A 23,926-nucleotide genomic window follows, 5' to 3' on the forward strand; every position below is an offset into this window, starting at 1 on the left:
GAGCTAGCTTTCACCACACTGGAAGAAGTTTCAGTGCTGCGATTATCTTCCCCTCTGTCCCTTTGTCACTGTCTCTGTTTGAAAAAGTTGTCCTGGAGTGGTGAAACCCTAGCAGTGATCACCTCCCCTCCAAAAAAAAAAAAAAAAAGGTAGCACTAAAACAAAATCCATGGGCAATGGTGAGTGATGTGCAGACATCACAGAGAGGGAAGAAACTGTATTCACATGATAACTGTCCTGTACACATTTTTCTTAGATTACATTTTTTTTTATTGTTGAAACAGAATGAGAAGGAAGAGACAGACACCTGCAGCCCTACTTTACCACTTGTGAAGCTTTCCTCCTGCAGGTGGGGACCAGGAGCTTGAACCTGGGTCCTTATGCACTGTGATGTGTGTGCTTAACCCAGTGTGCCACTGCCTAGCCCCTTGACATTTTTCATAATGAAATGATTTGGAGAGGAAGGATGATGTCCATGTACTGGAGAACATAAGTTAGTATTTTTTTTTCTTTTGTTCCAGTTTCTAGGGCTGGGTGCTTTATGATGGATACATGAGAGCCTAGGTTCGAATCCTAGAACCACATGTAGCTCCACAAATGGTAGAGCAGTGCTGTGATGTTTTCCCCTTTAAAATAAAAAGAATGATAGCCAGCCTGGGGGCCAGTGGAGTCTCATACATGCAAAGCCCTGGTGTATATATATGTGTACGTATATGTACCAAAGCAAAACCAAACCTCTAAAGCTCGTTAATAAACAGTATTATTGGAACTATGCTATACAGCAAAGGGACCTCTACTCTATCCTTGTTCTCTTTGCAAGCTCTTTATCAGGTGATGTGCTAGGGATTTGCTCAGGGCTGGCTGAACTCTGGTTCAGGCCATAGCTGGATGTGATCAGAGCTGCTACTATATACCATGAACATGACACCATATCTAACTTAGGAAGTGAGTACCCAAGACCCCTTTGGAGGGTTAACTAGAGTGTAGAAGCTGCTGGGTAGCACTCAAGTGCAGATCCAGGGCCTCTGCAGCAGAAACTAACCGAATTATTTAGTAGAAACAAAAACTCCTCAGGGAGGTGCTCAGGAGGTAAGTACAGGATATGGATACAAGAAGTTCCAGATTTAACCCCTGGCTCTGCATCTGTGTGAGCAGTGCTCTAATCTCTCACAAACACATCTTTAAAAAAACCAAAAGAGAAATGCAAATTCCCCATCTCATACTTTACATACTGAGTCAGATATGGAAAGACAATGGAAATCTGTGTTAAAACTACATTAAACCGATTCACTGGTATCCAAGGTCTGACTGAAGCTTTCTAACAGCTAACACCAGACACCTGTAGAGGCAGCTACTGTTTAAGTCAACTCTTCAGTTGTCACCAGAACTATCAGGAGAGGGTATAATCAACCTGAAGGCAAGATTTTATACAGAAAAGAAAAAATGGTTCTACTGTAAATGGTCAGGCAGGGACTGTGATTGACTTTGACAGAAGAAAACCGTGGTCACAAGTCTAACTAGCAGCCACGGCTAATGTGTGTACCAGAGATTAATTATCTGCCCAAGGGTGTGGGGAGCAGACTACAGACCACAGGTCAAGCACCTGAGCTGGGACATTAAATCTCAGGCTGAAACCATCTGGAATACCAGCTGGCAGGGGCAAGGCAGACGCATACTACAAGCATGCCTGATACACAATTCAGTTGGAGAGTGGGTAAAGTGTATATATATATATATTTTTAATTTAAAGGAAAAGGAGAAAAAGCCCTCTACCTCCCAGCACCCAATATCCACATGGTCAGGAGACAGTGAAGCCAGGGCCACCCCCTAAGAAAAGGTGTGGGAGTAGAAGGCCATTGCACTGAGACTGTAGTCCATGGGAAGCAGGTAGCCAGCGTGCCTGGCCCCAAGGCTGGCTGCACCCAGGGCAGAGGAGTGATGCAGCTTCATCAAGGTGAAACGAGAGAAGGAGTTAGGAGCTTGGGTCTCCCTGCCCTTGGTCAGCGACAAAAGGAAACCTGGAAGGAAAGAACACAGGATGGAGATGAGAGGAGCCCAGCAGCCTGTGCTGGAGACCAGGGAGGAAGCGAGGGTGAAAAGGGAAGAGGCCCAGCCCATGAGGCATGGTGGTGGAGGTCCCAGAGGGGCTCATGGACTACCATGGTGATGCCTAAGTACGGGGTAACAGCTGTGGGATGCTGGAGCCATGAGGACACCAGGAGAGTAACGGGTCCTTAAGTGACTACAAACTAACAGGAATTACACAGCTCCATTCCTTTCCTTCTGGCTAGAATTGTGCTGACTAAGGATGCCAACACATGCTGGGAAGAGAGCTCTGACCTTAAGTTAGATTTGCCTTGAATTTTACTTTTAAAAAAATTATTATTGGATAGAGACAGAGGAACTGAGAGGGGAGAGACAGCTACAGCCCTGCTTCACCACTTGTGAAGCTTACCTCTGCAGGTGGGGATGGGAGTTTGAGCCTGGGTCCTTGTGCACTGTAATGTGAACACTTAACCAGGTGTGCCACCACCTGGCCCTCAAATTTTACTTTTTAAAAATTTTTGTTTTTATGAGAAAAAGGTCAGAGCACCTGGCATAAGTGCTACCAGGGATCAAAGCTGGGACCTCAAGCATGGAAGTCCTGCATTCTAGCTCTGGGCTATCTCCCCATCTTCATTTTTACAAGCGGTGCTTATTTAATTATATAATTTTGGCAGGGGAAGGGAATCAAACCACTTTATTGAGGGAATTTAGGAAGAGAACCCAAGGGCTGGAAGAGTGATTCCATGTCCTGGGCACCACTGGGATCTCCCAGACGCAGACTTAATGTATCTTTTAAAGAATTTTTTAAAAAGAATTCAAGGAAGTGGGTAGGGCATGGTAAAAAGCCATCTGGTAGAGTGAAGCTCTGGTGACCTTGGCCTTGGGGATCTGTGGTCTATCCAGGGCTCAGGACTCCAGTTCCAAGTTCTTCCTTGGGCACGTAGCCTTTCTGCTCGACCTCCTTTCCAACCCTGCTCTTGGTCCATGCCAAGTCCTTCTCCCACCCAGCCCTCACTTACCATCCTTCAGCAACTCCCAGCTCTTCCATACTGAGCCCACACACAGGATGGGGAGGCCAGTGTCCCCTTGGAACAAGACCTAAGCAGACAGCAAAGAAGGACATTGGAGGCAACCAAGCTCTTCCATGCCAAAACGGGTAGCCTTTGAGGACTACCCCTATCTCAGTTACACTCCCTCCAGCCAAGAACCAGAAGGTAGACTCAAAGGCAAAAGGGAAGAGAATATAGAGATTCATAAAGAGAAGGGAACAGAAGAGAAAGAGTTAAGTAACACTACCAAGGAAAGAGAGAGGAAGGAGAAGGGAGAGAAATAGGATTAAAAGAGGATAGCACATCTATAACACTGAAGAATCCACTACAAGTAAATCACTGGACCAAAGAGCTTTTTTGCATTGTGGATGAGGAACGGAAAGTTTCTCAGGCCCTGAGTTGATTTAATACAGTCAACACTGTTTGAAGGGACAGTCGCACCACAGCAGCAACTAGATTTGCCTTCCAACTCAATTTACCGGGTCGATCTCAGGCAACACTGCCATGATGTGTTTGCCCAGGATCTCCCCAGCCTTTGTGAAGATGTGGCGAGAGAGAGCATCTCCTTGTAGAGCACCTGGGGTGGAGAGAAGAAGGGCATAGGTGAATGCCAGGGAGCAGCCAGTCTTCAATGTTCTATTTTATTTTACCTCCAGGGTTATCGTTAGGGGCCTTGGTGACTGCACTATGAATCCACTGCTCCTGGCGGACATCTCCCCCCCCCCCCATTTTATTGGATAGGACAGAGAGAAATTGATAGGGGAGAGGGAGGGAGACCGCAAGACACTTGCAGACCTGCTTTGCCACTCACGAAGCGTCACCCTGCAGGTGGGGAGTGGCAGCTCAAACCTGGATCTCTGAGCACTTAACTGGGTGCATCACTGCCCAGCCCCCCTCAGTATTCCCTTTCTCTGGGTCAGGGTAGTGACAACAGCTAGCAAAGGTCAAATTCAGGAATGGGCACCCACTTCGTGCCTTTCCATCTTTATTCCTTCCACACACTCAGAGGTGGCTCCTCAGGCACTGGAGAAGGGCACCTGCTATCTGGTTTGTTCTCTAGCTTATACTCAGGTCTGAAGGTCTGGCCCTGAGGACAGGCTCTGGGGACCAAGGATCCTAGCTGAGCAGCTAGCTGGTGCTCCTGGGGGGCTCCCCTCCTACCTCTTAATAGTCTGCTTGCTGATAAGTCCCTTCCTCACTCTGTTCTAAAAGGGCATAAGGCCAATGGGTTCTGAGAGGTCTCTAGAATGCCTTGAGGCCACAGGGATACAAGTTAAAGCAGACTGTATAGTGAAGAAAGAGCTATATGCAGAAGAGTTAACAGGTTCACTAGCTAGACCAGATTTAGCTTCTCTGGGATGTTTTCAAACTGTGATAGACAGACCTAAAGGACAACCGCTTCATACATTTCTCAGAAACTAACAAAAAGGATTTGGGAGATAGCTCATCTCATTTACCATGTCTAAGGACCCAGGTGTGCCCCCCACAACCCACATGGGAGTACCATGCATAGCACCAGGAGAAGTTCCATCAACAGTGAAGTGGTGGGAGTCGGGCAGTAGTGCAGTGGGTTAAGTGCATGTGGTGTGAAGCGCAAGGACCAGCGTAAGGATCCCGGTTCGAGCCCCTGGCTCCCCGCCTGCAGGGGAGTCACTTCACAGGCGGTGAAGCAGGTCTGCAGGTGTCTTTCTTTCTCTACCCCCTCTGTATTCCCCTCCTCTCTCCATTTCTGTCCTATCTAACAATGACATCAATAACAACAATAACTACAACAACAATAAAAAAACAAGGGCAAATTTTTAAAAAGGGGAAAAAAAAGTGGAGTGGTATCCTCTCCCTCTTTCTTCTCCCCTGCCCCCTTAAAAAAAAAAAATGTCTACCAGGACCAGCAAAACTATTATTTGTATGAATCCTTGGTGCAATAAATAAATAAATAAATAAATAAATAAAAAGAAAAACTGACATAGAGCCTACAAAGCCTGCTGGGAGCACAGGTGACATTTAACAACTATCAGTGCAAACCCCATGTCCTTCTCCCCCAACCCTGGTGCTCACTAGTACCAAGATGACACAGAAGAGGTCACTTAGTCAAAGAAAGATGAACTTCCCGAGGACTGAGAGATAGCTCATTATGTAGAGCACATGCTTTGCCATGAGCAAAGTCCTGTGTTTAAACATCACCGACACCACCAGGAAGCACCTGGATGGGGAAGCTTCATGAATGGTGGAGCAGTACTGTGATACCTCTCCTGTTTTTCACTCTATCTGTCTGATCATATCTCTCACCTTCTATGTTAAAGAGAAAAGAATGGAAGAAAGAAAGAAAAAAAGATAGAAAGGAAAATATTCCACCAGGAGGGGTGGAATGATGCAGGCATAGAGCCCTAGTAATAAAAAATTGCTTCCATTCCCCATCTGAACCATACTCTAGCCCCAATTAAGAAGGTCTTTGGGGAACAATGTCAGATAAAGCCCTGCAAAATCAGGTAGAACAAAGTCAGACAAAAACCTCTGATACCTTCTGCAACTTCCTTGCAAAATCCAGCAAACCTGCTTTTATCAAAATCCCTATAAAGGTGAGTCAGGATTCCTAGTCGATCTGACACCTAAAAAAAAAAGAGAGAGAGAGAATACAAAACTGTCAACAGAAGTGAAGGAAACCCCCCAGCTTTCCCTCCCAAGATAGCCACCTGATGTCTTTACTGTTTGAAAAATGAGAGTTAGTGTTTATTTAAGGTCTACAGTGTATAAGTATTTAAAATTTATTTTTTGAGACAGGTTTGCACCCACCAGACACTGTCACTCCTTACAGGTTATCTGAAATAAAGCACAGAGCATAAACCGCTCATCAAAGTATGCTACACACTTCCCCAAGCTATTTCTGAATCAAAGGAACCTAAGAACCACTATGCAATGTAGTTCTCCCTGAGAGAATCGTAAGCACTTTAGTGACCTGATAGCTATGGGAGGTTCTTCTTAATCAAGAAATCAGTATTTTTACCAAGTTTATTTGTCCACAGAAGGCCATTCTTCCTCCACAGCAAAAACATACCTATAACCTCTGTGAGCTTCCCAAGGAAACAGTGATTCCCCAGAATGCACTACAAAAATAAGAGGGGAGGCATATTGCACAAAGTAAAAGACTCTGGAGTGGGTGGGAGGGGAGAGTACAGGTCCTAGAAAAAGATGACAGAGGACCTAGTGGGGGTTGTATTGTTACATGGGAAACTGAGAAATGTTATGCATGTACAAACTATTATATTTACTGTTGACTACAAAATATTAATCCCCCAATAAAGAAATAAAAAAAAAATAGTAAGGGGGGAGGCCTCAAACACAAGCATTTTCAAAAATGTATAAAGCATGATACATGTCCTTATTTAATCTTTGCAGCAGCTCTGGAAGAACTAAAGTACAGGGCTTGGAAATAGAGCTTCAGCACACAGGAGTTGCCTAGGTTTCATCCTCAGCACCACCATACACCAGAACTCACCAGTCTGTTTCTTACAGATAAACCTTTTTTTTTTTTAAAGTTTACTTATGTGCTGGGGAGAGAGCATAATGAATATGCAAAAAGATTTTCATACCAGAGACACCAAAGGTCCCAGTTTCAACCCCCCAGCACCACCATAAGCCAGAGCTCACCAGTGCTCTTGTAAAATAATTAACTAAATAAGTAAATCAATCAATAAATAAATAAATAAAATTTTACTTTTTAGTGAGAGAAGAAAGAGGGATAGAGGGAACCAGACCCTCATTCTGGTACATGTGATTCTGGGGACAGTATCTGGGACTTCATAGTTGAGAGTCCAAGGCTTTATCCACTGTGTTACCTCCCAAGTCACAAAGTAAATAAACCTGCTTCTCTCTCTCTCTTTTTTTTTTCCATTTTATTCGATAGGACAGAGAGAAATTGAGAGAAGGGAGACAGAGAGGGAGAGAAAGACACCTGCAGACCTGCTTTACTGATTGTGAGGCGAACCCCCTGCGTGTGGAGAGTGGGGTTCAAAGTTGGACCCTTGTGCTTGGTAATATGTACATTTAACTGGGTGTGTCACCACCTGGCCCCCAATAAATAAATCTTTAACAAAAAAAGGGGGGGGGAGCCGGGCAGTAGCACAGTGGGTTAAGCACATGTGGTATGAAGCGCAAGGACCAGTGTAAGGATCCCGGTTCGAGTCCCCGGCTCCCCACCTGCAGGGGGGTCACTTCACAGGCGGTGAAGCAGGTCTGCAGGTGTCTATCATTCTCTCCCGCCTCTGTCTTTCCGTCCTCTCTCCATTTCTCTCTGTTCTATCCAACAACGACAACATTAATAACACTAATAACTACAACAATAAAAACAAGGGCAACAAAAGGGAAAATAAATAAATAAGCATTTTTTTTTTCAAAAAAAAAGAAAGAACTAAAGGGTGGAAGAGTGTGGTAGATTTACTAGTGTTCTGGGACCAGTAAACTGAGTCAGTCTTAACTCCACTTCCTGTGGCAATTACTCTAACAAGTGATTTCCCATCCTGCTCCCTCCCTATTCCTCAACTTGGCTCTGGCCAGAATTTCTCTTCAATCCTCAACTCCTGGGTCTTGAGAAGGCATACTCTACTTTCCAACATTTGTAATCTCCTTTCATGACCTCAGTCCTGGATTGCTTAATTGGCTTCTCTCAGAGAGACATCTATCAAATAAACTTGCCTCCTTTCTCCTCTCTTACCTTTTAGCTCTGATTCTGCTGAAGGCATTTGTTTTCTAATCCACTATAAATGAGTCCAGACAAAAAGTAAAGTCAATCCCCAATCCTCTGGGCAGGAGGTTGCACTAGCCCAAGAATTCTGGTTTCTTTTTCTCCTAATTTTTATTATTTTTTAAATTTATCTTTATTTATTTATTTGGATAGAGACAGCTAAGAATTGAGAGGAAGGGGGAGGACAGAATTGGGTTGTGATTAGATTAGATTAGTTTGGTGGTAAGAGTATAGCATAATGGTTATGCATAGATTAGATTAGTTTGTTGAACTACATCCCCGCTCGTGCATACAGATTAAACTGCGTTCTCAGCTCAGCCACGAGTCTCTGGTCATCTCTGTCTCCCGCCCGTGAAGCCAGCCTGGCAAAAACTACACCTGAGGCCCCAGGGGTTCAGTCCTCAGCATTACCTTATGAGTAGAACTTTGGCACATGTGTGCTCATTATCTTTCTCTCTTAATATCACTTGTTTGTTTGTTTATTTATTTATTTTACCAGAGCACTGCTCATCTCTGGTTTATGGTGGTGTGGGTGATTGAACCTGGGACTTTGGAGCCTTAGGCATTAGTCTCTTTGCCTAACCATTATGCTATCTACCCCTGCCCAACCTCCCTCCCTCTCTCTCTCTGGCTACGCTTACTTATAAATAAATCTTTTGAAGAAGAGAGAGAAGCCAGAGCATCATTCTGGTATATGTAGGAATGGGGACTGAACCTGAGGCCTCAGGAATGCAAGGCCTATATTGTATCCACTAAGCCATTTCCCCAGATACTATTTACTTCTTTTTAAAGATTTATTTATTATTTACTTATGAAGAGGAGGGGAAACCAGAGCATCACTCTGGCACATACAATGCTGGGGATGGAACTTGGGACCTCATGTCTGAGAGTCCAACATCTTATTCACTATGCCACCTCCCAGGCTGATAGATGCTGTTCACTACTCAAAGGATTCCTTCCTGGTCTATATAAGCTGCAAACAACGCACAATCCAACACACCCACACAGGTATGTGCTTTCTGCCTGCCTTGCCTCCTGACCTCAGCCTACAGTTCTCACTCTAGCCTAGAGCCCTGTCATCCATCCCCACCCAATAGGGCCTAGCTACCCAATGATGAAGTCTGCTTAACAACTTGTCCCTAACCTACTGCTTCCTCATACCTGTTGAGGACCACTACCCACATCACTCTGAATCCTATCCTTGTCTCCCCTTCCTTCATCCAGCTTCCCAGTCCCTCTGCTGCATTTACCCCTGCTTGGTCTACCATAGCTCTACCTCAGGGGTGTATATCTGGTGAAGGGGGAAATATACCTGGAAATAGTTGAACATGGCCTGTTTGATGTAACCAATGTCATGAGGAGCCACCTCCAGGTTGTCAATGGAGTCAAACACTGTCTTCACTGCTTTGTGTGCAATCCAGTAGGCTGTGGAGAGCAGAGAGAGCAGAAAAGGTAGAGTAATCTCCCCAAAGTCCACAGGGGTAAAAAACTCAGGCCTGCTTGGTTATTAGAGAAATTTACATGTCATAATTCCTTCTTTGGGGGCCTTGAATGAAAATGTATCTTACTAATTCTGGAATAGAAAGCTGGAGGCAGGGGGAGACATAAAAAGTAAAGGCTGTGTCACATCAGTTTCTAGCCCAAAATAAAGGTTCATCAGTTATCAGACTGACCACAGGAATCACTGCCAGGAAGACCCAAATGGAAATACACATCTGCTCTCCATAGCGATGTAACAGAAGGTGATACCTATAAAGAGGGGGCTGGATTTATATACTTTTCCCATATTTCAGAGCTTCTCTCTTCTGATTCAGCTTTCTAGTCATATTCTTAACTCTGACACTATCTTCCTAAACAATACTTTTAGCCCATCAGCATGCTAGCTGTCAGGCTCAGGCAAAAATCAGTAAAGTCATGGGCCCTTTGGAATATACCTAAAATAGACTACCTAGCTTTTTCCAACATGAAGACCCCAAATCTCATCTGCTCTATTCTTGCCTTTATGTTCCTGATTATTATTATTATTTTTTTAGGTTCCTGATTATTAAACAATTTGTTCTGCTTTATATCTTAATACTTTTCAGCCACTAAGTTGAAGATGCTACCATGACACCTTTATATCTTAATACTTTTCAGCCACTAAGTTGAAGATGCTACCATGACACCAACCTGACTTCTCTGGGCAGATGAACTACCAATGTGTCTTGGAACCCCAGGGCCTTACCCTTAGGTAAAGATAGAAACACACTGGGAGTATGGATCAACCTGTCAGTGCCCATGTCCAGCGGAGAAGCAATTACAGAAACCAGACCTTCTACCTTCTGCACCCCATAATTATCCTGGTCCATACTCCCAGAGGGATAGAGAATAGGGAAACTTCCAATGGAGGGAATGGGACATGGAACTCTGGTGGTGGGAATTATATGAAATTGTACCCCTCTTATCCTACAATCTTGTCAGTTGTTATTAAATCACTAATAAAAGAAAAACATAAAAAAGAGGGGGGTGGGTGGTGGAGCACCTGGTTAAGCACACATATTACCATATGTGTGCAAGGACCTGGGTTTGAACCTGGTGCTTCATGAGAAGTGAAACAGGTCTGCAGATGTCTTTCTCCCTAACTCCCATTCCTTTCTCAATTTCCCTCTGTCTTATCCAATAAAATAGAGGGGGGGATGGCCACTGGGAGAGGTCGATTTACAGTGCTACCACCAAGCCCCAGTAATCCTAGTGGGGAAGAAGAAGAGAGAGAGAGAGGTATTGAAAAACACAAGCCACTGGCACAGCATCTCCTGGCATCTATGGTCTTCATCTTTACAGTGTTAGTTCCTCTCTAATAATTCCAGAAATCTGGTTGCCTAGCTGGACACTACACTGAGGCATGAAGCTGAGTTCTGGGTGTGACACACTGCAGAAGAGCAAGGCCTGCAGCTGGTGTGACACACTGCAGAAGAGCAAGGCCTGCAGCTGGCCCAGCATCTGCAGTCTATAATTTCTCAGTCACTGTCAAGTATACAGAAAGATCTCATTAGGACTGTCTCCAGAGAACCCCAAGGGGTTAGCTGGAGGGTAAGGGAGAAGAAGAATGGGGAGCTGCAGGAAGGGTCTGAGCTCCCCAAATGTGTGGAAGCTCACCTGAGCCCTCGTCCCCCATCATGTGGCCCCAGCCGCCGCAGCCTCTCTCGGAGCGATTGGGGTTGACCAGTCTGCAGTTGGAGCCTGTCCCAGCGATGAGCACGATCCCACCTGCAGAAATGGCACAGGAGGCTGGGTGTGGCCTGGGACCCTGCTCAGAGCACTCAGCTCCAACCAAGAGGTACAAAGACCAGTCTGGACAAAGGGATCACCTCCCAATATTACAGAGAAAACTGAGTCCTGCTCGTTTCCTGCCTGAAGGTTAGGGGCCTGGGTCTCAGAGTAACTCCCATCCCTATGAGCCTCTCTCTGTGATAAAGGAACCCAAACCTCCATCTGCCAAATGGCTACTTGTGCTTTTGATTACTCACTGTTTTACCAGGGATTGTGCTAACCCACTGTCCACACAGTGATATTCCCTCCCTGCCCTAAACCACTGAATGAATACAACTGGCCCCCTTCTGCAGATAAGAAAATCAAAATCTACAGAGTCCTATCTCCTCTCCAGGATAGTACAGGTAGAGGTTCAAATGCCAATTTTGGAAGCCCAAGCTTTCTGTCCTGTCACCGAATTCCTTCCACTCTCTTGTGAAAACTTCTGCTTCCCTGGCCTTCATAACTGTACTGCTCCTAAGGGCTCCCTCCTCAGAAATGGAGTTTTATGTTTTGACTCCATTCCTTGCTTTTCATCAAGATACCCTTCCCGCCTTCTCCCTCTTCACTCTGGCAGGTAAGCTCAAGAAAAGGGGAGAAGGGGCTCTTATGGAGGTTGTCTTCCAGCTAAATTCTACCACCTAAACTTTACAAACCAAACCAGTTCTCAGACCTCACTGCCCCCTCCACCTCCTCACCATGTGGGGTAGCTGTGGCCATGGAGCCTGCGGCATCAGTGGTGATGAAGTAGCTTTCACTCAGGTTGGGAAATCGGTCTCTCAACAGCTTCGTCAGGTTCTTTATTGCATCCTGCTGTTCCCCTCCGCTGAGAGATAGGCCCTAGGCCATGAGGGAGATGAGCACGCCATGAGCAAGCAGGCAGGGCCCCAGGCAAACCACCTTCCTCAGCCACCTCCCCAACAGGAACCTGAGCCTGCTCTCTGCATTTGTATTATCATATCCTGCTGATCCTGTCCCAGACAACTGAAGGTAAGGCCAGAGAGGACTCAACACTGTCAGGTTTGGAGCTTGGGGAGATAGGAGTGCCCTCAGCAGGGAAGTGAGCTGAGGAGACATGGAGAGATCAACCTGGTCTGGCTCTGCCTGAAGAAAGTCTTGGTTAGGCCGTGTCCTGGGATTAGCCAGGGCCACAGCAACTTGGGAGAAAGGTCCGAGCTGGGAATAGCAGCTGACATATGGTGGGTGTCTGTGGACCAAGGACCTCTGCTAAGCATTTTGGATCAGGGCACTTTATTTTCCCCACAGCTATGAGGTAGCTACTACTGCCTGTTGTTTCCATAAGTATTACTTTTAAAAATAAAGACAGGCAATTCTGTGTTACTTTGTCTTGGTTACATAGGACACACACACACAGAGACACACACACACAATTTATATGTGATTTAAACCAGCTATCCCTCTACACCTGAGTCTCCCTGCAGCTTTCTTTTTTTTTTTTTTTTTTACTTTTGTCACCAAGAGTTCTCACCTAACTAACTCCACTGTTTTACTACTCCTAGCCAATTATTTTTTTCCCCCAGGTAGGAGCTGAAAGACAGAGGAGAGAGAGAGAGAGAGAGAGGCAGACAGGAAAGACTGCATAATTCTCTTTGTATGGTGCTCACATCTAGTGACCACTGGCTTAAACCTGGGTCTTTGAGCATGGTAAAGTGTGCACTCTACTGGGTGAGCTATGTCCCAGCCACTCAAAATTTCTAAGATTTCCAAATATGTGATTCCTCAGTAAGGAAACTGAGGTTAGAGAAGTAACCTACTTAGGGTCACACAGATGCTGAGTAACAAAGCTGGGATTTGATGGCTCTCCAAAGCCATGTATCTTTCCAATCCCTGTGGCTTGCAGAAAACAAAGTCACAAAGATGAATAAGATTATGTGTTTTCACACCAGTCCTCTCTGCAGTTCAAAAGCTCTGTATCAGTGTCAGTATAACTGAATTCCTAAGAGTGCCTTGAACTCACCAAGCTTCGCAGAGGCACCAGAGGATCCACGCCTGCTTTCTGCTTGGCTGTGTTCACCATCTCATTGATCCTCTCCACACACTTGTCGGTCCCGACCAGCTGATCCCAATCAAGGGAAGGGAGAGTTGAAAAGGCCTCTATAGGTGATCATATGAGCTCCCAGCCACCAACAACTCCATAGGAGTTACAGAAAATGAAACTACAACCGAGCATTGGTCCCCCTCAGTGTGGCCTTTACCCAGTGGTTTGTGCTGAGTCCTTCTGCTTCCGCCAAGATCTGTCCATCTTCTGAGAGTAGAAGGGTCTTTGACTGTGTGCCTCCCCTACAGAACACAAGGGGGCACTCAGACGCACTGAGAAAAACCTGCAAGTGCAGCTTGAGCAGCCCCAAGCTTCTGCACAGACAGAGCCCAGTTCCGCAAACGCAGTCGTGACCTCTGAAGCCCCTCTGTGGTTGGGTGTCTGCAGCGCTCTTGAAGTGAAACGTAATTCTTGCTTACTTTCATTTGGGAAGGTCCTACTTGCCCGGCAAGATCTTACTTAGATTATCATTTAGTCCTTGAAACCTCTTCTGTGTGTTCCCCCTCCTGACATCTTATATGTCACTAACCCCCACTGCTATTAAGGGTTCTTCTGTACTAAGAGGGTGTTTAACTGGTTTTCTGTCTCTTGACAGGTTGAATTCCACTAGGCTGTGCTTGGAATCATTTGTTTATGCTCATGCATGGGGCCTGGCACAGGCAACATCCAACTTAAAAAAAAATAGCATGTTTCTCTGCTTCTCTAAACCAGTTAAAGGCTGCCTTTTGAGACCCAGTTCCAGCTGCTAAAGTCTTCAAGACGCCTTTCTGAGAAACAGTGGTGGGGTGGTTGGGGAGAACATATACCTACTTAAGCAACAATAATAAAAAGTCGGAAGTTTATTACTGGGGAGATGGTAGTTTAAAGAGAGGTCTGTGGTGTGTTTCTTTACTGATCAATACTTTTAGTAATAGTAGAAGACACTGAAGCAAATTCAAAGATGACATGAAGTTTCAAGGGACAGTTACAGCATAAGATGGCAGATTCAAAATCCACAAGACTCTTGGCAAGTTAGAAACACGGGTCATATCTTAGACATGACTATTAGGAATGAATGAAAACTTCAGCATTTTATTTCTTTTTCAATTCCAATAACTAGAGGGTGCAGGAGACCAACCCTAACAGTTCATATCTAAAAAAGACTTTGGGGTCAAAGCATCAACAATTAGATGTGGCTGCCATAGAAGGAAATCAGGGTGGGCGGGGGCAACATAAAGGTTATACAAAAATACTTTTATGACTGAGGCTCCAAAGTCTCAGGTTCAATCTCTCACACCACCAAAAGCCAGAGCTGAGCAGTACTTGGAGGGTCAGGGAGGGGGGTGGTGAATCCAATCTTAGAATCACAAGTGCCCAGGCCGACCAAACAGCCGCCCCCACCCCACTACCACCATTATGCCCTGACTTGGCACAAATTAACTTAATGTTGCTACTAGCAAAGGACTCAGCAATCGCCTTGTGCTTCCCTCTTCTAACTTTACACATGTGGTAACTGAAGCCCGACAGGGCAAGGGTCTTGCCTATTGTTATAATGAAGAGAAGAGCTATAATAAAAAAAAGTCTAGTAAGCAAACTTGTAAAGTGGAGGGGAAAAAAATGCAAGAGTAGCAGTGGATTCAACTAGGGTGAGAGGACTGGGGTGCAGAAAGGACTGAGGGACTTCACACATCAGGACAAATTCCAGGTCCCAGAAATCCCAGGGCAAAGATCTTTGTCTAGGTTTTTGCCACAATCCTGCTCCCAATCCTTCAGCCACTTCACACCTGACACCTGTTAAGCAAAACTTTCTCCGGAGTCGGAAATGAGAGAAAAATACATTTCTCAAGCTTGAGATGGGGTGAGAGGGACGCCATTCCTGGAGGAGAGGGGCGTGGCCCCACCCTGAAACACAAGGGCAGCCTTGCCGTGCAGCTGTGGCAAGCACAGAGTCCCTGCAGGGTGGTGCACCCACCGGCTCCTCGCATGTGAACTCCTCTTCCTGCTCTTCCCGCAGCCTTGCAGCCCCAAGCGTCTGGATCTTGCAGCGCGAGGCCACGAACCAGCCACCCCTTTCCCGGATCGCTTCCATAACGCCCCTCCCAGACTTTCTCCGTCGCACTCACCCCTCCACACCCCCGTAAAGAGCAGCCATGCTATTGCTGTTGCTGTTGCCGCTGCCGCCGCCGCCGCTGCTGCCACCTCCACCACCACCACTAAAGCGTCAGCTTCCAGGCAAGGGCCCCTCCCCCTCCTTCTCATTCACTCGGCTCCACCCCGCGTCATGTGAGCGCCCAGTGGGTGCCGAGTGCGCATGCGCAGGGCTGGCGCCGAGAACTTTTTTTTAACTTTAACGATGACTCTTTATTTTAATTTATTTCTTTATTGGGGAATTAATGGTTTACATTCAACAGTAAATACAATAGTTTGTACATGCTGGGAACTTTCATTTGTCGCTGGCTCCCGGCGGGGCGGTCCTGGGCTGGGCGAGAGGAGACACCCTGCCATTTTCGGCGTCAGCGTCACCAACCCCGGCCCCCCTCGCCACCCCCTCCAACTTCCTACTGCTTCCAGAGGTAGATGCCGGATTCCAAGCGCAAGAGTGAGAGCGAGGTGTCCTAATCAAAGCCCCCATTTTGTCCTACGAGCCCTTCGGTGCCCTGAAGTTGCAGGAAGCACCTCCTGGCGCGTGCGCACTGCTTGCAAGCCACGTCGCCGTCGGTGACGCACACTGTGACGCGCATGTCGCGGGACCCCGGCGGGCCGAGGACTGCAATCCTGTGCACCTGCCTGGGGCGCCCTGGGTTATTTAACAGAAGGTGATGACGTGCCAGTCCCCTACCCTGTAGCTGTGGGGATGGGAGCCGGCCGAGGTGAATCACACTGTGGCTTCTGCAGGCCCCCGCGGACTGTCCAGAAGACTCTGGGTCCTCACGCCCGTGACAGCTTTTCGGGAACATGGGCCTCAGAACAGCTGCTTCGCTGGGGCTTGGTTTTCAGCCTGGTTGCCCCCTGCTCTGGGCCCCATCACGGACTTTTCTTGTCTCCTGATCATGTGGACCAGAATATGTAAAAGTCACTGAATACCGATTTATGAAATAAATCACAACCGTATGGCTTATTTATTTATTTTTTTAATTGTTAATTCATGGGAAAATGAAAGAGAAAGAACCAGAGCATCACTCTGACGCATGCAATGCCAGGAACTGGATTTAGGACCTCATGCCTGAGAGTCCAACGCTTTCACAACTGCACCATGTCCTAGGTTGCCAGATGGTTGATTTAAAGAAAATATGGGGCCAGGCAGGTGCATCTGGTTAAGTACACACATTACAGTGCACAAGGACTCAGGTTCAAGCCCCTGGTCCCCTTCTGCAGGGGGAAAGCTTCATGAGTGGTGAAGCAGGGCTGCAGGTGACTGTCTCCTTCCTCCTCTTATCTCTCCCTGTCCTATCAATTTCTGTCTCTAGCCAATAATAAACAAATTAATAAAAAATATTTTAAAACAGTCAACAATATTTATACACCTTTCCCATATTTGGGAGCTACTCTTTTCCCTGATCCAGCTCTCTAGCCCTTTTTCCAGCCATGACATCATCTCCCCAGACAATAACTTGGGTCCACTTGCATATCAGAGGTCAGGCTCAGGAAAAAACTAGTATAGTCATGGGCCCTTTGGAATATGCCTAAAATAGACCTACTAGCTATTTCCAAAATGGAGACCCCAAATCTTCATCTGCAATATTCCAGGCTTTAGGTTCATGATTAATCAACAGTTTGTTTGGCTTTATATGTTAACTATTCAGCCACCAGGTTCCAGATGCTAACATGAAGCCAACCTGACTTCCCTGGGCAGACGACTCCACCAATGTGTCCTGGAGCCCTGCTTCCTCAGAGTCCTGCCCTACTAGGGAAAGAGAGAGACAGGCTGGGAGTATGGATAGACCTGCCAATGTCCATGTTCGGTGGGGAAGCAATTAACAGAAGCCAGACCTTCCACCCTCTGCATCCCATAATGACCCTGGGTCTATACTCCCAGAAGGATAAAGAATAGGAAAGCTATCAGGGGAGGGGATGGGATACAGAGTTCTGGTGGTGGGAATTGTGTGGAATTGTACCCCTCTTATCCTATGGTCTTGTCAGTGTTTCCTTTTTATAAAGAGAAATTAAAAATAAATATTTAAAAATAAAATAATAACCCTGGTGGCAATAAAAAAACAACTTTATTTAAAAAGAAGGGGTCCGGGCAGTAGCACACCAGGTTAAGCATACATGGCATAAAGAGCAAGGAGTGGCTTAAGGATCCCAGTTTGAGCCTCCAGCTCCCCCCAGCAGGGAGTCGCTTCACAAGTGGTGAAGCAGGTCTGCAGGTGTCTATCTTTCTCTCCCCCTCTCTGTCTTACCCTTTTCTCTCGATTTCTCTCGGTCCTATCCAACAACAACAGCTGCAATAACAAGGCCAATAGAATGGGGAAAATGGCGTCCAGGTGCAGTAGATTTGTAGTGCAGGCACTGAGTCCCAGCAATAACCTGGAGGCAAAAAAGGAGGGAGTCGGTCGGTAGTGCAGTGGGTTAAGCACACAAAGCGCAAGGACCTGCGTAAGGATCCAGGTTCCAGCCCCAGGCTCCCCAACTGCAGGGGAGTCACTTCACAAGTGGTGAATGGGACTGCAGGTTTCTATCTTTCTTTCCCCTTCTCTGTCTTCCCCCTCCTCTCTCCATTTCTCTCTGTCCTATCCAACAACCACCACAACAATAAGTACAACAATAAAACAACAAGGGCACCAAAAGGGAATAAAAATATTTTTAAAAGGAGGAGAAGGAAAAGGAGAAAACATTGAGTAAAAGATTAAGAATAAGATTGGTGGTGTGTGTGTGGGGCTGGTGCAGTGGATAAAGTGTTGACTGCTCAAGCTTGAGGCCCTGAATTAAATCCACAGCAGTGCATGTGCCAGAATGAAGCCCTGGTTCTCTTTCCTCTCTCCTATCACTCTTTAACAACAACAACAACAAAAAAGAGTGACATTTCTTTTTTTAATTTTTATTTATAAAATGGAAATATTGACAAGATCATAAGATAAGAGGGGTATAATTTCACACAATTCCCACCACTAGGACTCCGTATCTCACCCCTTCCCTGAAAGCTATCCTATTCTTTATCCTTCTGGGAGTATGGAAGAATGACAGATTTCTAATCACATTTTATGTGAGGAAACTTCTTCTTCTAGCGTTTGCCCTTCTTCCGTAGCCAGTCAACAGGTCAGGCTGAAAGCTGTCAGGAGCTGCTTGTTGCTGGCTTTAAAAGTGACTGGGATCCATGTGGATTCAGTCGGCTAGGAAGGATCGTCAATTTCCCCAATGAATGGGTACTCACGGGATGCGCCACGTGAAGGTCGATCCAATGCATCCCGTGAGGAAACTGAGACTCTGAAATAAAAGTAATTAGCTAAGGCTCACACAAACGGTGGCTATTACTTATTGTGGATGTGGTTACTATATTCAGAAGGAATGAAAGATGCTGCAAAGGGATGGGATTAAGGGGCCCTGGGGCCCTGGTGTATGATGGGGGGAAAGGGACCTAGGTTGGGGAGTGGGTGTCTTGCAAACACCTGGACACCTATCATGGGGAGATAAGAGGTTGTACGTATGTGTCAGGAACTGTACTATAAACCATTGATCCCCCAGTAAAGTGTGTATATATATGGAGGCAAAGTCAGCTTGCTGCCTGACAAAGTCCAGGTAGACTGAGGCAGGCAGTTCTAGACAAAACTGAAGCTACTCATCCTTTTGCTTATGATCACATTGATAGTTTGGGGACTTATTGGCTACTTTAATCATAAGAACATTATAGGGGAAGTACATAATAAAAATTACAGCAGTGAGTGTAATAAGACCAAAAATGGCCTGGAAACAGAATCTCTGGTACTCATCAAAAAGCTCGCAGAGGAAGAGCTGTTTGCCTTCCAGCCTGTAACTACTACAAAACCAAATTGGCTAAATAGATACAGGAGAACAAGAACCTTAGGTTCTTCCCATGGCACAAGGGCTGCCTTGGGTAGCTTATAGAATAGGTGGTAGATTGTAGTCTCCTCCAGAGTATAAGGGCCCACACCAATTATCCCCACCTACTGACCCCCCTCTTGCATTTACGGGCATCTATGATAAATACCTTGTTCATGTGGTTTACATTAAAGACAAGCAGGTTGAGGTTAATAAGTTACCATCTATAAAGAAACTAGCAAGGCCCCATCCCCCCCCCCCAAGTGTGTGTTTGCCAGGAAAAAAAAAGACAAGCTAAAAAAGATAATTTGCTTCACAGAAACTGACCTTTTAGAAACAATAGATGCTTTACAGAAAACTCATGATATTCCAAGAAGCTTGCTCAAGAAAAAGAGTTTATATTATTAACTGGTAAAATAAGAAATGAATTTTATGGTAAACAGTTGTGCCAAGAATTCTGCAAAAATAATGAGTTGATACATGTTGTATCTGTGTGAAAAATGAATGAATAATAAATCAAGAGAAAGCGGAGACGCCTCTTTCCTGCTCCTGAAGCAGCTAATGTGTCTCCCACCTCATTCTGCTGACGCCCCTCCTCCTTTCAGGGACCCTAGTAACATGCCGGGGCTGGCCCCTGGCCATATATATATATAAATGTTGCAATGCAGACAAGTGTTCACTTGTGTATAATTTTGTAGTTGCTTAATGCCTTTTTGTACTAGATTTGGAATATCCTAGCAGCACCTCCCTGTGATGCTCACAAGATCAAACAAGTTTTGTAAGAAAATGTAAGCTGTAAGAGGGAGTTTACTTAGTTCAGAGTATTGTACTTGCATGCCTGAGGTTTCAGAGGCCCCAGGCTTGATTCCCAACACTACCATCTGCTAGAGCTAAGCAGTGCTCTGGTGTACTTCTATTCTTCTCATTCTATCTCATGGAAATAAATAAATACATTTTCAAGTCTTGGCCCCTGTATTCTCTATTTTGTCTCCAAGACTCCAGAGAGGAAGCCTATGTTTTATTGGAGGTGAGGGCATGAAGTAGTTAAGAGGAACAGTGGGAAAATATCTTTTGTTTAAAATCCATTTATAATTTGAGGGCAGAAACCTTTTTGGTTCCCAGGTCTTCAACAGATTGTGCTAACTTAGTTCATGAAAGCACTACTTCCAGGGCTAACAGTACCAGGCAGGTAATCAACAGTAGTTCTGAAAGCACTTATAAACTGGAAGGCATTGCATTCCCATTTGTGAGAGTTAGTAAATGATTTGCTGTGAACTAAAGCAGGAAGCAAGCAGGTATTTATTTATTTACTTATTTATTTATTTATTTACCGGAGCACCGTTCAGCTCTGGAGTCTCAGGCATGAGAGTCTCTGCATAACCACTATGCTATCTCCCCTCCCCCCAAAGCAGATTCTCTGGTAGACACAATTTGTGCAACAATGCACAATGCAGGAAGAGAAAGAGCTACGGAGAAAATAGAAGTGAAATTAAGAATTGGGGAAGCAAGAGTTGGACAAGTGGTCAGGGAATCTCAAAGGGGACTAGCCCTCATCTGTTCAGCTTGAGAAATTTCCAGTGTGTGTAGGACTTCAGTAGTATGATTTAGGGTAATTAATTTAACAGGTCTCTTATAGCAAAGGGAAGAAAAGAACCTAGAGCAGGGAGATATTTAGAAGACTGGAGCAACAACCCAGACAAGCGATGAACATGAGAGTGATGAAGAGATAGGGTGGAGAGGAATGCATGTGGAGGTGTGTGTGTGTGTGTGTGTGTGTGTGTGTGTGTGTGTGTGTGTGTGTGTAGGGGGTCTTGCTGAACTCTCCCGCTCTTGATCTGGAACCACAATAGACAGACTGGAGGGGCGTGTGTTGGTGTCTTTCTTTTGTTTTGTTGCATTTTCCCCCTGGGGAGTTGTGTACTCAGGCATGAGTGATTTCACCATTATCAGGTGCTTTTTCATTCTTCTTCTTCTTCTTCTTCTTCTAGCGTTTGCCCTTCTTCCCTAGCCAGTCAACAGGTCAGGTTGAAAGCTGTCAGGAGTTCCGGAGGCGGAGCTACAAGCAGCAGATCGCTTTCTCTCCTCTCCTCTCCTCTCCTCTCCCGGATCAACTAGGAATACCAAAGGAGACCACCCGGACCGAAACAAGACAGGACTAGAATGACCACAGAAACCCAGTAAATCACCCGTGAGTACAAACACGCGTGGCTGGTGACAGAGAGGAGAGAGGGGCCTAAGGAGAGATTAAGTGACTGCTAACAGTTCGACAGTTTGTCAGTGGAGACACCACCTCCAGTCTGCTCCACCAACAAGGGGACAGCTGAAGGGAGGAAAGGACTCCCCAGAGACTCAACAAGTACAACTCTGAGTCTCCATTGCTACTACCCTCAGAATCTGGAGCAGCAACAGGGAGGGCACAGAGATCTAACCGGGAAACTCAGGAGAAGACCTATACCTCGGTGGCATAGCTGAAGGGCTGTGAAAGTCTCTTTGCATAACCACTGGATTATCTCTGCCACACCCTGCTTTATCTCTTGGTCAGGAGTCATTGATTAAGCCAAGAAGCCTATTGATAGTTTAAAAGCCCTCAGGCTACCATAGCCTACAGGGGAAAAAAAAAAAAGGCTTTTACACCACTGAACTCCAACTCAGGGATTGAAAAAACTGTTAACTTATATGAAATGGTTAAAACAACAAGAAAAAATAATGGAGACTTGAACCAGGACAAGAGTCCAGCTAAAAGTCCTCCAGAGGGCGAAGCACAAAACAACGAGTTCAACATCCAAACATTAGCTAAGGAAATAATAACAGGAGTGAGTAAAGAATTTGAAAAAATTGTAACCAGAACTGCAGGAACAACAAATGAGAATATGGAAGAAAATTCTAATAATCTCATGGTTATTAGAGAGCTGAAAGCTGAAATTGCTGAGCTAAGAAGGCAACTAGCTGAACAAGCTAAAATAGTATCAGAGCAGGGCAACAAAATAGATGAACTCCAGAAAGCAGTAGAGGGCAGAGAGAATAGAATCAATGAGGCTGAAGACAGAATTAGCAAGATTGAGGATGAATTAGAGACAACTAAAGAAGAAGTAAGAGATCTCAAAAAGAGATTAAGAGATGCTGAAAACAGCAACAGAGTCCTATGGGATGACTTCAAAAGAAACAATATACGCATTATTGGCTTACCAGAGGAAGAAAGAGAAGGGGAGGAAGAAAGCGTTCTCCAGGCCATAATAGCTGAAAATTTCTCTAGTCTAGACAACACCAAAGACATAAAGATTCAAGAAGCCCAGAGGGTCCCAAACAGAATTAACCCAGACCTAAAGACACCAAGACATGTCATACTTAGATTGGAAAGGAATAAGGATAAAGAAAGGATCCTCAAGGCTGCAAGAGAAAAACAAAGAGTCACCTACAAAGGAAAACCCATAGGATTAGCAGCAGACTTCTCCATACAAACACTACAGGCCAGAAGAGAATGGCAAGATATCTATCGAGTGCTCAATGAGAAAGGCTTTCAGCCAAGAATACTATATCCTGCTAGATTGTCATTCAGACTAGATGGAAGCATCAAAACCTTCTCAGACAAGCAACAGTTAAAGGAAGCAACCATCACCAAGCCTGCCTTGAAAGAAGTTCTGAAAGGTTTCCTATAAACAACCAGACCACCACAAATAGAACATATATCAAAACACTCTAAAACTCTACAAGAATGGCGTTCAAATATCTTCAATCTTTGATATCAATAAATGTGAATGGCCTGAATTCACCTATTAAAAGACACAGAGTAGGAAGATGGATCAGAAAACACAACCCAACAATATGTTGTCTACAGGAAACTCACCTAACGCAACAGGACAAACACAGACTTAAAGTGAAAGGATGGAAAACTATCATACAAGCCAATGGCCCACAAAAAAGGGCAGGAACAGCTATTCTCATATCTGACATGATAGACTTTAAAATAGATAAGATTAAAAAAGATAGGAATGGACACTACTTAATGCTCAGAGGATCAGTCAATCAAGAGGACTTAACAATTATTAATATCTATGCACCCAATGAGAAGCCATCTAAATACATCAAACTTCTACTGAAAGAGCTACAGCAATATATTAACAGTAATACAATCATAGTAGGGGACTTCAACACCCCACTATCTCAACTTGACAGATCATCCAGGAAGAAAATCAGTAAAGACATAAGGGAGCTAAATGAAGAGATAGATAAACTAGAACTATTGGACATTTTCAGAGTCATTCATCCCAAGAAACTGGAATACACATTTTACTCAAATCCACATGGATCATTCTCAAGGATAGACCATATGTTAGGCCACAAAGACAGCATCAGCTTATTCAAGAGCACTGAAATCATCCCAAGCATCTTCTCAGACCACAGTGGAATTAAACTAACACTTAACAATCAACAAAAGATTAGTAACAGTGCCAAAATGTGGACGCTAAACAGTACACTTCTTAACAACTTCTGGGTCAAAGAGGAAATCAAGGAAGAAATCAAAATGTTTCGAGAGTTCAATGAAAATGAAGACACAAGCTATCAAAATATTTGGGACACAGCTAAAGCAGTCCTAAGAGGGAAGTTCATAGCTATACAAGCACACATTAGGAAACAAGAAAAGGCACAAATAAACAGTCTGATTGCACATCTTAAAGACCTAGAAGAACAACAACAAAGGAACCCTAAAGCAACCAGAAGGACAGAAATTACTAAAGTTAGGGCAGAAATAAATAACATTGAGAATAGGAA

General features: G+C 45.0%; 1 protein-coding gene across 1 annotated transcript; it reads right to left on the reverse strand.

Annotated features, from left to right (window-relative positions):
- Nucleotides 1-1,736: 1,736 nt before the first annotated feature.
- Nucleotides 1,737-15,434, reverse strand: NAGK (N-acetylglucosamine kinase). Its single transcript, XM_007523672.3, has 10 exons — nucleotides 15,283-15,434; nucleotides 13,338-13,422; nucleotides 13,100-13,198; nucleotides 11,820-11,961; nucleotides 10,969-11,079; nucleotides 9,146-9,258; nucleotides 5,614-5,701; nucleotides 3,575-3,672; nucleotides 3,066-3,144; nucleotides 1,737-2,018 (listed from the first exon to the last, which is right to left on the reverse strand). Exons 1-10 carry the CDS (start codon nucleotides 15,309-15,311, stop codon nucleotides 1,828-1,830), a joined length of 1,035 nt encoding a protein of 344 aa, XP_007523734.1. The 5' UTR covers nucleotides 15,312-15,434; the 3' UTR covers nucleotides 1,737-1,827.
- Nucleotides 15,435-23,926: the final 8,492 nt, after the last annotated feature.

This window comes from Erinaceus europaeus, chromosome 3, assembly GCF_950295315.1.
Source record: "Erinaceus europaeus chromosome 3, mEriEur2.1, whole genome shotgun sequence".
Taxonomy (NCBI): Eukaryota; Metazoa; Chordata; class Mammalia; order Eulipotyphla; family Erinaceidae; genus Erinaceus; species Erinaceus europaeus.

Coding starts and splice junctions, on each gene's coding strand:
- NAGK (XM_007523672.3), bottom strand. CDS start 15,311: ATGGCTGCTCTTTACGGGGGTGTGGAGGG. Junction 11,962..13,099: donor TGGTGCCTCTGCGAAGCTTG/GTGAGTTCAAGG, acceptor CTCATGGCCTAG/GGCCTATCTCTCAGCGGAGG. Junction 5,702..9,145: donor CCATGTTCAACTATTTCCAG/GTATATTTCCCC, acceptor TTTTTTTTTTAG/GTGTCAGATCGACTAGGAAT.